The 16160-nt window shown below is 40.0% G+C and overlaps 1 protein-coding gene and 1 long non-coding RNA gene across 4 annotated transcripts in view; one reads left to right on the forward strand and one right to left on the reverse strand.

Moving 5' to 3' along the window:
* celf2 (cugbp, Elav-like family member 2) overlaps positions 1 to 16160 on the forward strand; it is a 165995-nt gene that overhangs the window by 39022 nt on the left and 110813 nt on the right. The window contains exon 1 of one of the 3 annotated variants that reach the window (XM_058417303.1): positions 12325 to 12930. The exons of 1 other annotated variant lie outside the window; for it this stretch is intronic. In XM_058417303.1, the coding sequence (XP_058273286.1) occupies positions 12809 to 12930 (122 nt within the window). In that variant the 5' untranslated portion in view covers positions 12325 to 12808. Of the gene's footprint in view, positions 1 to 12324; positions 12931 to 16160 lie in introns of those variants that run through there. One more of the 3 variants, XM_058417306.1, reaches the window with a different exon arrangement.
* Positions 1 to 16160, reverse strand: part of LOC131370161 (uncharacterized) — a 47987-nt gene that overhangs the window by 13993 nt on the left and 17834 nt on the right. The gene's annotated exons all lie outside the window — the stretch shown is intronic.

The following is a 16160-nucleotide window of genomic DNA, read 5'->3' on the forward strand; positions in this document are numbered from 1 at the left end:
GGCCTAGTCTAAAGTGGATTAAGGAGCCCTCTTGACGAGCTACACCATGAGGCCTAGTCTAAAGTAGGTTATGGAGCTCTGTGGATGAGCTGCATCATAAAGCTCAGTCAACAGAGTAATAAAATACAGATATGTTCAGCATTCTCAGAAAAAAGGAGCATAACATACTAATGTGATATCGATTTCTGTCCATGCATTTAGCCTCTGAATGGTTTAATCCGAATGGTGTGTTTTAATTACACATCAGAGCACAGAGTTCAGCTCAGCTGGGTTATTGTCTCAGTGTGAGGGCCCCACCCACATCCTGAATATTCATGGTCTCAGTGGTCTCACTAGATGGCACTGCAGCTTAATGTGGCCATGCTAATGAGCTCATGGAGTATTAATGTTCCCAGTGTTAAATGGTGTAGCATTCTAACCATCGTGTGTGTGTGTGTGTGAGAGAGAGAGAGAGAGAGAGAGAGAGAGAGAGAGACTCAAATGTTAAACCCCTGTGCTTTACCTCACAGCAGTGGCAGAACAGTTGTCATTCTGTGAGCCTAAGCGTCTTTGTGGCTGGTGTGACAAATCTGTATGAGCAACATGAAGGATGACGCCGCACACACACACACACACACACACACAACACGACATCCAGTGATTAGTTATTGCTTCAATCATAGTACATCAAGTCCTAACACACATGCACACACACACACACATACACAAAATAAATAAATAAATAAATTGTGACTATTACTTTCACAGCATGTCAGACTAAATTTAGAGCTTGATATTAAATTCTTACAGGTTTTTAATTGAAGATGCTGGCTGGAGTCTGATATGAGTAATGGTCCTGCTGCATCTTTGTGTATGTTTGTGTGTAATGAACAAGCTAACAGAAAGAGGGACGAGACAGAAGGAAACGTTACAGCTTTTCTATTCTCCTTTGGGTCTAGCTGTTTAGTATGCACATCTGAAGACGTCTCTTCCATGGGGTGGCGTTTTAATTGAGAACCCTGTCTTCCTCAGGATCATCAAGGTAGTAAAGTTAGAGTGAGTGTTCAGGTACAAGACAAGCACTTACACTTGTGAATGTACTCAAGTTAAGAGTGTGTTTGGTCTCCCATGTTTATTAAACCTTTTCGTGGAATTGCAGAGGATTATGGGATTGTCATAAAGACACAAACAAGGATGCCTCAAATTCAGCCCAAATCAAGGAGCTCACAGGGCCTATCTGAATTACACAGCCTTTATTTCCCCAGAGCGTGCAATGCTACACGAAAAGCTGCCCCAACCGAGAAACAACAGTTTTTGATTAGAACACAAGGGAAGAGTGAGCGAGAGCGAGAGAGAGCAAGAGAGACTGAGAGAGAGAGAACAAGATGACGATATTGACCACTTGCCTTCAGTGCCGATAAAGAACTTTATCTCTCATACCTCCTTCTCTTTGTCTTTCTGTCCGCAATATTTTCTTACATCTAGACTAGACTACTTTTAAAACACACACACACACACACCAATCCCGACAGGTCCATTGTGATTTATCTATCCTCAAACACCCCTATTCGTCTTGACCACATTCTCTCTTCTCTTCTCTTCTCTCCGCTTCTCTTCTCTTCTCTTCTCTCCGCTTCTCTTCTCTTCTCTCTGCACTTCACCAGAATAGTGGAATTATTGGTAACCGGTAATTGAGGGTAGGAGGACTTTGGTGCTATTTCAGAACAACCTGCTCTGACAGCGAAGCTAGCCTGATGGCGTGCATACACATGCCATCACACACACACACTCACACACAGAGTGGATGAGGCTTTCCAAACATGCATGTCAGTTTGACAGCCTACCTGCATCCAGTGCAATCTTTTCATTCGAACTGAAGAGACAGATAGAGTAGAAGATATACAGTATATACAGACAGAGAGAGAGAGAGAGAGAGAGAGAGAGAGAGTTGGTGATATAATTTAGAAGTGAGACACTAGGGGGAAAAAAAACACTGGGACTGTCTGTCTGCTGGCAGAAAAATGACAAAATGACAAAAAATGACAAAAAAATCGGAACATTTCAGCAGTAAACAGGAAGCAGGTGTCATGGCGGAGCTGTGTGTGTGTGTGTGTGTGTGTGTTGTGTGTGTGAAGCTATTGAAGCCTGCAGGCAGGTTTTGATTTGGCCACAGTTTGGTGATTTTGCCATGACAGCTGTGTTTTTGTTTACACGCGTGCTATTTACTGAAACGCATCATTTCACATCACACTGCTTAGTTTTAAAGTAATAAACAGATAATATCACAAGGCTAATGTAAATATACCTCAAACCGATAGACGGTGAACACCAGGTAGAGCGTCTTCGAAAAATAAGCTAAATCTTTAGTCAAGCTTAAATGATATTAAACCTTTGGGTGGAAAAGGAGGCAGATTATTAGAATTAGAGACGTCTGGATTATGAAGGAATCTACATTAAATTCTCAAATCTGATTGGTCAGAATGATAACACACCTATTTTAATGTGTTATTGTTTCTATAATCACTCATAGTCTTTACAGGTTTATATAATAAAAATGTGATGTTTTTCTTTGGTAAGCAAATCTTTTTATGATGTGGCGAAGTTTAATAACCGATGTCTTCAGACGTTCCACAACATTACATCTAACTATAGGCTGTTTCGTAATACATTGTAGTTGTTGTTTCGACTCCTCCCTGTTCAGGGTCACCACACCGGATCGTTCGGTCCACAGGTTTTTCACCAGATGCCCTTCTTGACACAACCCTCCCATTTAATCTGGGCTTGGGACCGGCACTGAGAGTTAACTCTTCAGTGCCTGGGTTAGCGCCCTATCCGGGAATCGAACCCGGGCCATGGCAATGAGAGCATGGGATCCTACCGCTGGACCATTACATACACTGTAATTGCCACTTACATAATCCATATATATATATATATATATAACTAAACGCAGCTGAACCAGTGAACCACTATGTGCCCTCAAAAATCACATGACACCAGCATACTTGAACATGAGGTGAAGAGAAAGAGCATCATCTTTTCCTCTGTATTTTGCCAAATTGTCATAGTGGAGCTGTTTCTGTGGTCCTGCTTTCTGTATGCTACCTAGATGTTGTTTGTGTTTGTATTTTTCCTCACCATTCTGTATAAGCTCTAGAGACTCTCTTAAGAGATGAGGAGTTTTCTAAAATACTCAGCAACAACCATGTCACGGACATAGTCACGGAGATCACATTTTTCACACACACAGACTTTGAAGGTTAAGATTAAGGTTAGGTGTAAGTAGACCTTTATGTACAGACAGTAATAAGGACTGGATATACCTGAACAAACACAAGTAATACAAGGCTGTGTGTGTGTGTGTGTGTGTGTGTGCGTGTGCGTGTGCTAGAATGCGTTAAGTAAGAATTTCCTCGAGAGGCTCCAGATGGCTGTAAGACAGGTGCGCCAATTAAAACCTCTCGCTTCTTATCAACACTTGAAAAGCATGTACTATTTGTAACTGGTACATGAACACACACGCTCGCTCTTGCTCTCTCTCTCTCTCTCTCACATACACACACACACATACACTGTAGAGATAAGCCGCCTACTGAAAAACTGACATACATACATTTGCACATACTGAACGATAAATCAATAATTCTATTTTTTAAAGTAAAGAAACAATTCATCGTTATCACAACAACACAAAAAATAATTCTTCACAATAGGGGTTTAAGCCTAAATGAATAGGCTTCCGCTTCATATACTTATACCATCTCTGGTCAGCTGCTTCTCACTGAGGAGATGTTTTGAGGTCTGAATATTCAAATTCATATATTTCTTTCCAAGCTGTTATAACCCAGCCTCATAAAGTCCCATTCACCAGATCAGCCTTATGAGCTTATCAGAATTTTTGTGATTACGTTGTGAAATATACCTGAGGCTATAAAATCGCTACACTGCACACACAGAGGCTATCAGACAGCACACATTGGAGAATAACCATAAAAGCAAGATGATAATTTCTAGATTACTGCCAATTTTCTAGCTAATTTAGGAAGGAATATTACGCATCAACCTGCAGTTTCTCTCATCATCAGCGTATGGGCAAAAAAAAAGGTGCCTTAAAAGAAACCCTCGTCCAAATCATCTCATTTGTGTAGTGTGAAGCAGCTGCATGTGGTTCTATCAGGTTGTTGGCACGTTAGCGTTAGTGTTTTGCAATGACGTATCTGCCAGTAATGCAGAAGTTAATGAGGCAGGACATAGTTTCTCTAAAATGCAGCCTAAAGTTCAATGAGCCGAGTTAGTTTAGAGAATTTTCTAGAATTAGGACGGAGACTGTGTACTTGGAGTACAAAAATGTGTCAACAAACGAGCACTTTTCAAAGTGTAAAATGAAATAATATTCATTAAAATGTAATAATAATCGATTAAAAAACTCGTTTGAAAAGGCTTAGATTTGAGGAGTGGAAAGACTACATTAGGACTGGGGTAGGATTATAGGCCACGCCTCCTTCCTGGAGATTGATGGGTATATAGGCCACACCTCCTTACTGGAGACTGATAGGTATATAGGCCACTCCTTCTTACTGGAGACTGGTAGGTATATAGGCCACACCTTCTTACTGGAGATTGATTGGTATATAGGCCACACCTCCTTACTGGAGATTGATAGGTATATAGGCCACTCCTTCTTACTGGAGATTGATTGGTATATAGGCCACACCTCCTTACTGGAGATTGATAGGTATATAGGCCACTCCTTCTTACTGGAGACTGATAGGTATATAGACCACACCTCCTTACTGGACATTGCTAGGTATATAGGCCACACCTCCTTTCTGGAGACTGGTAGGTATATAGGCCACACCTTCTTACTGGAGATTGATTGGTATATAGGCCACACCTTCTTACTGGAGATTGATGGGTATATAGGCCACACCTTCTTACTGGAGATTGATGGGTATATAGGCCACACCTCCTTACTGGACATTGATAGGTATATAGGCCACACCTCCTTTCTGGAGACTGGTAGGTATATAGGCCACACCTTCTTACTGGAGATTGATTGGTATATAGGCCACACCTCCTTACTGGAGATTGATAGGTATATAGGCCACACCTCCTTACTGGAGATTGATTGGTATATAGGCCACACCTCCTTACTGGAGATTGATAGGTATATAGGCCACACCTCCTTACTGGAGACTGATAGGTATATAGGCCACACCTCCTTACTGGAGATTGATTGGTATATAGGCCACACCTCCTTACTGGAGATTGATAGGTATATAGGCCACACCTCCTTACTGGAGATTGATAGGTATATAGGCCACACCTCCTTACTGGAGATTGATTGGTATATAGGCCACACCTCCTTACTGGAGATTGATAGGTATATAGGCCACACCTCCTTACTGGAGACTGATAGGTATATAGGCCACACCTCCTTACTGGAGACTGATAGGTATATAGGCCACACCTCCTTACTGGAGATTGATAAGTACATAGGCCACACCTCCTTACTGGAGATTGATAAGTACATAGGCCACGCCTCCTTACTGGAGATTGATTGGTATGCCACTCATTCTTTTTCTGAGATTGACAGGTACAGACATAGGACAGACAGACACACAGAGACAAACACACACAATCACACACACACACACACACTCTCAACCCTGTCAAGAGCTTTTCCGAAAACATTAATTCATCTTTGCAAAGCATTTTCTCTATGAACAAGTCAGGCCAAATGGTTTTCCGTGTGTGTGTGTGCGTGTGTGTGTGTGTGTGTGTGTGCGCGTGTGTGTGTGTGTGGTTGACAGAGATAATTGAGGAGACAGGGCCACTGCTCCAGAATCAGGCTTCTAATGGAAGGTGACAAATTAATTTCTGTCTGGTAATGGCTGAAAATAGAACATTGCCGCCTGCTTGTCTTTTAGGTGCTGATGGAATATGTGTGTGTGTGTGTGTGTGTTACTGCAGGTCTATGCATATATGCAGTGTGTATAGAGGTGATGTACAGATGTGCAATGTGAGATTGTCCAATGCAAATTGGATGTTTTTTTGCAATTCTCTCTGTCTCTGTCTCTCTGTCTGTGTGTGTGTGTGTGTGTGTGAAAGAGAATGAAAGAGAGAGACATCCACAGATCAGCTCCCTTCCAGTTTACGCTTTTAAATGTTAGAAACCTGAAATAATGCTGCAAAACATTTGTGTTAAACCTGCCTAGTCTAGCAGTGCATTATGGGTAACCATCCCTTTGACAAGATGTTATTTACTAGCCACTAGTCGCTTCTAAAGGAAATATTAATTAAGTTTGGATGCTGTGAATGTTTGATATATTTATTTATTTATTTTCCTGTGAATATATCTTGCTACAAAAAAAGCTGTCAAGTTCAAGTTGGTTTCCAGATAAAAACAAATAATCTGATGTCTTGAAGCATGAAATATGAACGTTCAGAGAGAAATCGAGATTATAGCTGCCGAGAATGGTGTTTTTTGTCTAGTCTACGTCTAAAATACACAACTGAAATGTCTTGCTTTGTTCCAACACTACATCTAAGCTAATATTCAGGTATTATTATATCACTGTTGATGATAAGTTGTTAGTGTTTTTCCTCTTGCGTATGTGGCACATCTGATTTCACTAATCAGAAGCCCTTAAGTGTATGAATGACCAGTGGTATTATATGCATCAGCCAGTTACTATGCTATCGTTTAAAAAAGCAGGCTGGAGGCATTACACACATCACTGAAATCCACATGATTTGTGTGTGTGTGTGTGTGTGTGTGTGTGTGTGCTTTCATGCGCTTATATTGCTAGACCTGGAGCAATATGCTATAAACTGCTAATATTGATTTCTACAGCTTCTCTTTTGAGCCATTTCAGAGTAGACAGTCTGCAAATAGAGAAAGAGAGAGAGACGGAGAAAGAGAGAGAGAAAGAGAGAGATGCTCTGTTCTTTACCATATGCTGTACATCATATATTTATGAGTGGTGCAATCTCTATGTCAAAAACAATTTTGTAAAATAGTATACTACATATTTACAAATGTAAGCTCCATGTGCAAGTGTATTATCATGCAATAACTCCGATTTCTGCTACAATAACACCTTGGAGCTGTGGGAGAGACGAGGGCCGTGAGGTATTGCTAATATGAAAAACACAATTTGTGTTGTTCAAGATGGCTGTCTCTGTAACCTTAATACATTCATCTACATCATGATGATTTGCTAGTTTTTTATACCCTACAGCCAGCTACACTGCCTTTCCGATTTTGTCCGTGTTTGGTGATCAGATCAGCATCAGACAGTGCTGAAGACAGGTGTGGACTGTGATCCCATCACTCAGAGATGAGTCTCAGACAAAAACGGATGTGCTGTAATATAAATGTCCATAGCCTTCCCGTCGTTGACGATGCATTTCCATGCACAGAACCATCCTTTCGCTTTTATGCACCTGTTTGTAAAATTCTCTAAACTAGCCCAACAGTGCCACAGGCAGAGTCACCGAGATCGTACTCTTCCTCATCCTGATGTTTGACATGAACTGAAGCTCTTGACCTGTATCTGCATGATTGGCTGATTGGATAATTGCATGAATGAGCAGGTGTATTAGTGTGACTAATAAAAGTGGCCAGTTAGTGTATGTATTAATATAAGACCATTTTAGCACCTTGTTGAATTACGTATTTTAGGAAAATGTGTTGCTTTTAATACTGCTTCATTAAGCAATATGGTATATAATAATGCATTTTGAACTCCTGATGTTGCGTAGTGGTAAAGCATTCAGGTTACAGTCATTATGTTAGATTTTGTGAATTGTAGCATGTTGTATGCTGAGCAGATGCTGAGCAGATCTGTACGTGAGACAGCGCTAATCCAGGAGTGTTTAATTAAATGTTATAGATTGGGATATATATGCAAAAGAAGCTGGATTTTAAAGCCTGATCACCTGATCTCGTAACCTCACCCATCAATACAGCACTCTCATGGGGTCACTGTCCTGCTTTGTGTGTGTGTGTGTGTGTGTGTGAGGACATGCATGTTAAAGATGTGATTAATTCTTAATTGATGGTCTGATTGTGAAAGTGTGTAGCTAATGCAAGTTTTATGCCTCCTGCTTTCAAGCCCAAACTGCTGTGTCAAGGCTTTTTCTTTTGCCTAAATTATTTATCTGTTTTGGTGCATGACTTCAGCCTTCAGCAGAGATAGAGAGAGAGAAAGAGAGAGAGAGAGAGAGAGGCTTCACATAGTCGGGATGAAAGAGGATAGGGCTGTGGTGAGGAGACACATGAGATAAGATAAAGATAAGATGAATCAGCTTTCATGTGTATCTGTGGGCATATGGAGGTTCTATCTATCTATCTATCTATCTATCTATCTATCTATCTATCTATCTATCTATCTATCTATCTATCTATCTATCTATCTATCTATCTATCTATCTATCTATCTATCTATCTATCTATCTATCTATCTATCTATTTCTATCTGTCTGTCTCTCTGTTTGAATAATGAGGTGAACACAAAAAAAGACAGGAGAGTGGAGGTATGAAGAGAGAGAGAGAGAGAGAGAGAGAGAGAGAGAGAGGGAGAGACGGCGAGACAGAGACAGAGACGGAGAGACAGAGATGAAGGGAAGGATCATCCAAGGTTATTTTTGGCCAGCTCCTCCTCCTCTCTTCTCTTCTCTTCTCTTCTCTTCTCTTCTCTTCTCTTCTCTTCTCTTCTCTTCTCTTCTCTTCTCTTCCCTTCCCTTCTCTTCTTCTCTTTTCTCTTCTCCTCTCTTCTCTTCTCCTCTCTTTGCTAACGGTGAATAAAGCTTTTAACGACTCATAATGGCCTCCGCACTCCCTCGACTCAGACGTGACTAATCGAGTGTACTTGCTGGAGATCACAAGAAATCAGTGGCTGGCACAGTGCTGCTTAATGCCTGTCAGTAACTGCGGCTCCCCCCCCCCCCTCTTTCTCTCACTCCATTTCTTTCATCTAGCTTGCTCTCCACACCTCTCGATTCCCATACGCACACAAATAATGAACAATGTAACAATGGATCAACCCGCAAGTCCTCAGATCTCCCAACGTTTAAAGCGTCTCGAATTACAATTGATCGGTAATAAACGTGGCATGTCCTTTCTTTGCCAGCTCTCCTGTCCAGCTGTGCCCATATGCCTGCCACTCCGAGGGGCTGGTTCTAGACAGCCATTACATTCCCTCAGACAAGCTTTCATTATAGAGAGAGAGAGAGAGAGAGAGAGATTGATGTGAGTCGATGTGGTGTACCATTGACGCTTGTCTAACACATTTCACACAGAATTATCTGCTCCACACACACACACACACTTTTCATTCCATTTTTTTTAATGTACATGTATCATATACTAGATATTAAAACCATATAACATAAAGTTAGTTATATAATGGTTCAGAATAAATATCCAAGGTCACAATAAGTTGAATGTCACTGGAAACACGTTATTTGGATGTTCACAGATTTATACACACTCTGTAGCTGTCTTTTTTTCCATTTCACTTTATTTGGATGCTTCAGTTTATAGCTCCTGATGTTAAATAGATCACGTACAGATTACCGTCTCATCCGTAGACTAGATGTCGCGACTTTATCGAAGTGTTGATGAAATTTTTGCTGTTGTTGGGAATCGGTCGATGGGCTGCGTCATAACAGTCTATAGATGTTTTATAGATTGTCTATGTTAGTCTATCCAAATAAAGTTATGAAAGCGGCAGTGCTTACACGGGCTCGTGAGATTTCTGGTCCTAAATCAGTTTGCTCTCTGTAAACTTTCTTAAAATAATCTCTGGCCATGAAGCCAACTGTACAAATCTTTTACCCTGTGCTTGTTTGGGAGGCTAATTTTTGATGGATTCCTCTGGTGTAATTTCATCACCAAATTAAGTCAAGGAACCTAAGTCAAAGAATAATGAGATATTTCAGCTATTTTAAGCGATACAGCTATTAATATATTAATAGAACTAATGAATTAGCAGTCGGAGGAATAAACCTCTTTTTCTTCTACCTTGTCTGATTATTATTCTAATTATTAATAATAATAATAATAATAATATTAACAGTTATAAGGATATGAGGATTAACCATAATTCATTGCCAGTGTATGTCAATGATAAATAGCTGAAAGCGATTTACAAATCTAAATAAATATAAAAATAAAGCCTTAGAGTTAGTGACATTATCTATAACATTTTGCTAGAGGTCATGGGTGTTTAGCATATGCTGTCTGCCAAACCTTATCTGATTGTGTTGAGTGTTATTTCCCAGGGGTGAACAAATAATTAGCCTGGGACAAGCAGATTACCGTGTTCAGGCTGTTCGGTTTTTTTAATTCATAATCAATAAAGCAGGTGCAGAGCAGAGCAGTCTACTAGAGCAGGGTTTTTTTCCCCCAACAACCAGGAAAAAATATACTCTCTGTGAAAAAATCTGACTTGTTGGTAGCATGATGCACCTTGATGTTATAGTGCATGATACTTGCTCGCAAATTTCACCCCATGCTGCGCTACACACATCAAACCCAGGTACAGTCTCACTGTCTGCAAAAACTATTAGTACTGGATGGATAAAATAGCTTGCATAAGCACACAGGGATGTGGAAACACTGACCGTTTTAATGCAGCATAAAAACATGCACAAATCACGATACTGAACAGACTTATGAATTAATTATGTTAATTCAATTAATTAGTTCTATTAATCAAATTAAGTAATTAATTCCATAATAATTCCTCTCTCTTTTTTTTCAACATTTTTACAATTTTATTAATGCCTATGTTTTTGTATTTTGGACTTGTTTTTAAAGTTTGTTTAATTCCAAATAAAAATTGAAAATTGCTGTGCTCTACCAGCATCATTTTGAGAGAAACAGAACATTGAGTTGAGTTGGCTGAGAGTAAAGGGATTATTAATTACACAAAAAAAATGCCAAGAAAAAGAGAGAGATTTCAACTTAATTACAGAGAGACAGAGCCATAATAGCTTGCCTTAATTCAGACAGAACGTACATTACTGTTTTTTCAGACACCTTTACAGGAAAAGGAGTTCAGTTATGTACTTAAATCTTAATCTGCCCATTAACATTACACCATATGGATGATTCCAGGTAAAAGATATACACTGATCAGGCACCTGTTAGTGGGTGGGATATATTAGAGGCAGCAAGTGAACATTTTGTCCTCAAAGTTGATGTTAGAAGCAGGAAAAATGGGCAAGCGTAAGGATTTGAGCGAGTTTGACAAGGACCAAATTGTGATGGCTAGACGACTGGATCAGAGCATCTCCATAACTGCAGCTCTTGTGGGGTGTTTCAGGTCTGCAGTGGTCAGCATCTATCAAAAGTGGTCCAAGGAAGGAACAGTGGTGAACAGGCGACAGGGCCATGGTTGGCCAAGGCTCATTGATGCACATGGGGAGCGAAGGCTGGTCCGTGTGATCCGATCCAACAGACGAGCTACTGTTGCTCAAACTGCTGAAGAAGTTAATGCTGGTTCTGATAGAAAGGTGTCAAAATACACAGAGCATGACGGGGACCAACACAATATTAGGCATTCATTATGTTATGCTTGATCGGTGTACATTTATAGTACAAAACATAATAGTTCCACCCCCAGAACCAGGAAATGTGTAGATCAGTATGTAATTATAAGCTACACATATTTTACTTGTACAACTGTGTACAATGTTAAATATATATATTCTTATTCACTGTCTATATAAGAACATACAGTGCAGGATGATGGTATTGAAAAGTAATAATACTACAGTCGTACAGCACTGGTACTGTGTTTCCTGATTTCACTTAAGCTGATCTGATGTGGCACTGGTTAAGGAAAATTTCTTAATTTAAAACAGTTCTCTGTGTTAAACACTCTCCTGTTGTGGGAACAGGCACCACAGGAACCAAAGGAACTTACAACTACAACAGGAAACTACAACAGTGAAAGTTTAGATAAAAGTTAAGCCATAAAACTTTAGATTCGAGTGTTACAATTTTTAAAACACTTTCAAATAAATATTTAAGGGTCATAATGTCAGAATGTAAATATTTACGGTGTACCAATTGAAATTAAAAATAAATAAATTGAAAAATAATGTTAATTTAAAAATTATTATTATCAAGATGTTTATTTGTAGATATTATTATTATTATTATTATTATTATTGTCACATTATTTCAACTAAATTAGAACACTGTAACACTACTATTATTGCAGTGTTAGAATTATTGTATAGATTTATAGAAAATGAAACTATAAACTATAGTTATTATTATGGCATGCACATTCAAATAGCTTGTAACATGCAGACATAATTTACTCAGGATGTTAACGTGTCATATATTAGAATATGAGGTTGCTCAATGTTCTCATAGGTTGGATCGAGTTGTCTGGGGCAACAGCAGGAAATACAGTGTTACCACTGGCCCACAACAACAACATGAGCTGTCAGAAAGGGTTATTACAGCCGAGTGAATCAGACAGAGGGAGGTAGGAGGAGAGAGATTGGCAGAGAGAGGGAGAGAGAGTGAAAGAGCGAAAGAGAGAGGGAGGGGAGGAGGAGAGCTTAGGGTTGAGGGCTGGGTGAGTGAGTGGGAGTGCTGCACCAGAGAGCGAGAGAAAGAGAGGACGTTGGCGGGATTCGAACGAGAAAGGCAAAGAGAAAGACTGGAACAAGTGTGCACACGGACATTGTCGAAAGCACGAGGATCGTGGGTGTGTGTGTGTGTGTGTGTGTGAGTGAGTGTGTGTGTGTGAGTGTGCGCAGCGCAGTGCACGTGCGTGTGTGTCCGTGTTGAGTTACAGTGATGTTGGAGCACTCGTCTGAACGAGGCTTTGTGCCGAGTGTGTGTGTGGATGGCATGCGCTACTCCACCACCACCACCACCAACCCTGTCACCATGAGGACCAGTGAGGAGCTGCTGCTGAGGTAACACACACAGACAGACACACGGCTGGGTTTCATACTTGCTGTAGGATGTGTGTGTGTGTGTGTGTGTGTGTTTTGTCGGTGCCGCACTCCCTTGTTTTCTATAATGTAAGATTTTCAGCTTCTTTCTCACAGTCTATGTATGACAGCAGTAGAGATCAGACCCGCATAAAGTCGAGTCATTTTTCAGGTGGATAGTATGTGCATGTGTGTGTGTGTGTGTGTGTGCGCCAGCGAAAGAGAAAGAATGCACTTGCAGTTCACTTACAAGGGACAGCCGAAACTGGGTTTGAAAGCAACTAAGATGCTGGCCCCGGACTCTTTTTTTCATGATTTTTTTTATACCTATTCATCAATATAAGATGTTTATTATGTATTTTCATTGACCTGCATTTAAATACGCTTGTATAGTCAAATCCACATTTTCCTGACGTTAATATTTGCATGAAGGACGGTTTGCAAAAGAGAAGAGGGGAAAGCGGGAGGGTGTGAGCGAGGGAGGGGGCTGAGCTTCACCCTGCTGCCAGAACCATGTTCCGCTTTTGTTTGCATGTCTCTCAGACAGTGGGATTTAGGGGAGAAGCAGGGAGGGAGTGAGAGAGGGAGAGAGAGAGAGGGAGAGAGAGTGGTGGGGAGAGAGAAAGAGAGAGAGGGAGGGACGAATAAGCTGCTCAGGGCATTGTCGACAATGGGACAGTCCAACAATGCGGCTGTCAACCACTTCACAGCTTGTTTTTCCCTTTTTTTTACCCTTTCTCTCTCCATCTTTCTTTCTCTCATTGTCAATTATTTTTTTTATAATGTGAGAATTGAGCAATAATTATGTTGCACTGAATGGGATGGTGCAAAATAAGGAAGTGTATGTGGACTACAATGGTGTCGGGGGTGTTTAGAATGAGGATAGTGGGGTGTAATGGGGTTATTAGAATGTGGTATGTAATATAGAACATTGCTGTTTAAATGCAGTTTGTTTGCGTGTAATTGATTGTGGGGGAGAACATGTGTCTTAGGATGTAATAAGACAGTGTAATGGTGTATAGGAGTGTTAGAGTGTAGTTTATTGGGGTGTAAAGGGGTACAGAGGTTTTATAGTATAGCTTGAAGGCATATAATGGGATATTTAAGATATGGGATAGTTTGTAGGTGTGTAATAGGGTATAGCAGTGTAATGGGATATACAGTGATAGAATATAATTTATTGGCATGCATGGGGGTATGGGAGTGTTCTAATGTAGATTACTGGAGTGCAATGGGCTATAGGGGTGTTAGAGTGTAGTTTATTGGAGTGTAATGGGATATAACGGTGTTAGAGTGTAGTTTATTAAAGTATAGTGGGATATAGGGGTGTTAGAGTGTAGTTTATTGGAGTGTAATGGGATATAACGGTGTTAGAGTGTAGTTTATTAAAGTATAGTGGGATATAGGGGTGTTAGAGTGTAGTTTATTGAAGTGTAATGGGGTATAACAGTGTTACAGTGTAGTTTATTGGAGTGTAATGGGGTATAACGGTGTTAGAGTGTAGTTTATTGGAGTGTAATGGGCTATAGGGGTGTTAGAGTGTAGTTTATTGGAGTGTAATGGGATATAACGGTGTTAGAGTGTAGTTTATTAAAGTATAGTGGGATATAGGGGTGTTAGAGTGTAGTTTATTGGAGTGTAATGGGATATAGGGGTGTTAGAGTGTAGTGTATTGGAGTGTAATGGGATATAGGGGTGTTAGAGTGTAGTGTATTGGAGTGTAATGGGATATAGGGGTGTTAGAGTGTAGTTTATTAAAGTATAATGGGATATAGGGGTGTTAGAGTGTAGTTTATTGGAGTGCAATGGGATGAGGGGCATTAGAATGTAGCTTATTGGAGTGGAATGGGGTATAGGGGTATTGGAATGTAGTTTATTGGAGGGTAATGGGGCATAATGGTGTTAGAGTGTAGTTTATTGGAGTGTAATGAGGTATATTGGTGTTAGTGTAATGGGGTATGTTAGAATGTAGTTTATTTGACGGTAATGGGGTATAACAGTGTTAGAATGTAGTTTATTGAAGTGGAATGGGGTATAATGGTGTTAGAATGTAGTTTATTGAAGTGTAATGGGGTATAACGGTGTTAGAGTGTAGTTTATTGAAGTGTAATGGGGTATAATGGTGTTAGAGTGTAGTTTATTGAAGTGTAATGGGGTATAACGGTGTTAGAGTGTAGTTTATTGAAGTGTAATGGGGTATAACGGTGTTAGAGTGTAGTTTATTGAAGTGTAATGGGGTATAGGGGTGTTAGAGTGTAGTTTATTGGAGTGTAATGGGGTATAGGGGTGTTATAGTGTAGTTTATTGAAGTGTAATGGGGTATAATGGTGTTAGAATGTAGTTTATTGAAGTGTAATGGGGTATAGGGGTGTTTGAGTGTAGTTTATTGAAGTGTAATGGGGTATAACGGTGTTAGAGTGTAGTTTATTGAAGTGTAATGGGGTATAGGGGTGTTAGAGTGTAGTTTATTGAAGTGTAATGGGGTATAGGGGTGTTAGAGTGTAGTTTATTGAAGTGTAATGGGGTATAATGGTGTTAGAGTGTAGTTTATTGAAGTGTAATGGGGTATAACGGTGTTAGAGTGTAGTTTATTGAAGTGTAATGGGGTATAGGGGTGTTAGAGTGTAGTTTATTGAAGTGTAATGGGGTATAACAGTGTTAGAGTGTAGTTTATTGGAGTGTAATGGGGTATAGGGGTGTTTGAGTGTAGTTTATTGAAGTGTAATGGGGTATAGGGGTGTTAGAGTGTAGTTTATTGAAGTGTAATGGGGTATAGGGGTGTTAGAGTGTAGTTTATTGAAGTGTAATGGGGTGTAACGGTGTTAGAGTGTAGTTTATTGGAGTGTAATGGGGTATAGGGGTGTTAGAGTGTAGTTTATTGGAGTGTAATGGGGTATAGGGGTGTTAGAGTGTAGTTTATTGAAGTGTAATGGGGTATAATGGTGTTAGAGTGTAGTTTATTGAAGTGTTATGGGGTATAGGGGTGTTAGAGTGTAGTTTATTGAAGTGTAATGGGGTATAACGGTGTTAGAGTGTAGTTTATTGAAGTGTAATGGGGTATAGGGGTGTTTGAGTGTAGTTTATTGAAGTGTAATGGGGTATAACGGTCTTAGAGTGTAGTTTATTGGAGTGTAATGGGGTATAGGGGTGTTAGAGTGTAGTTTATTGGAGTGTAATGGGGTATAACGGTCTTAGAGTGTAGTTTATTGAAA

This window comes from Hemibagrus wyckioides, linkage group LG19, assembly GCF_019097595.1.
Source record: "Hemibagrus wyckioides isolate EC202008001 linkage group LG19, SWU_Hwy_1.0, whole genome shotgun sequence".
NCBI lineage: Eukaryota > Metazoa > Chordata > Actinopteri > Siluriformes > Bagridae > Hemibagrus > Hemibagrus wyckioides.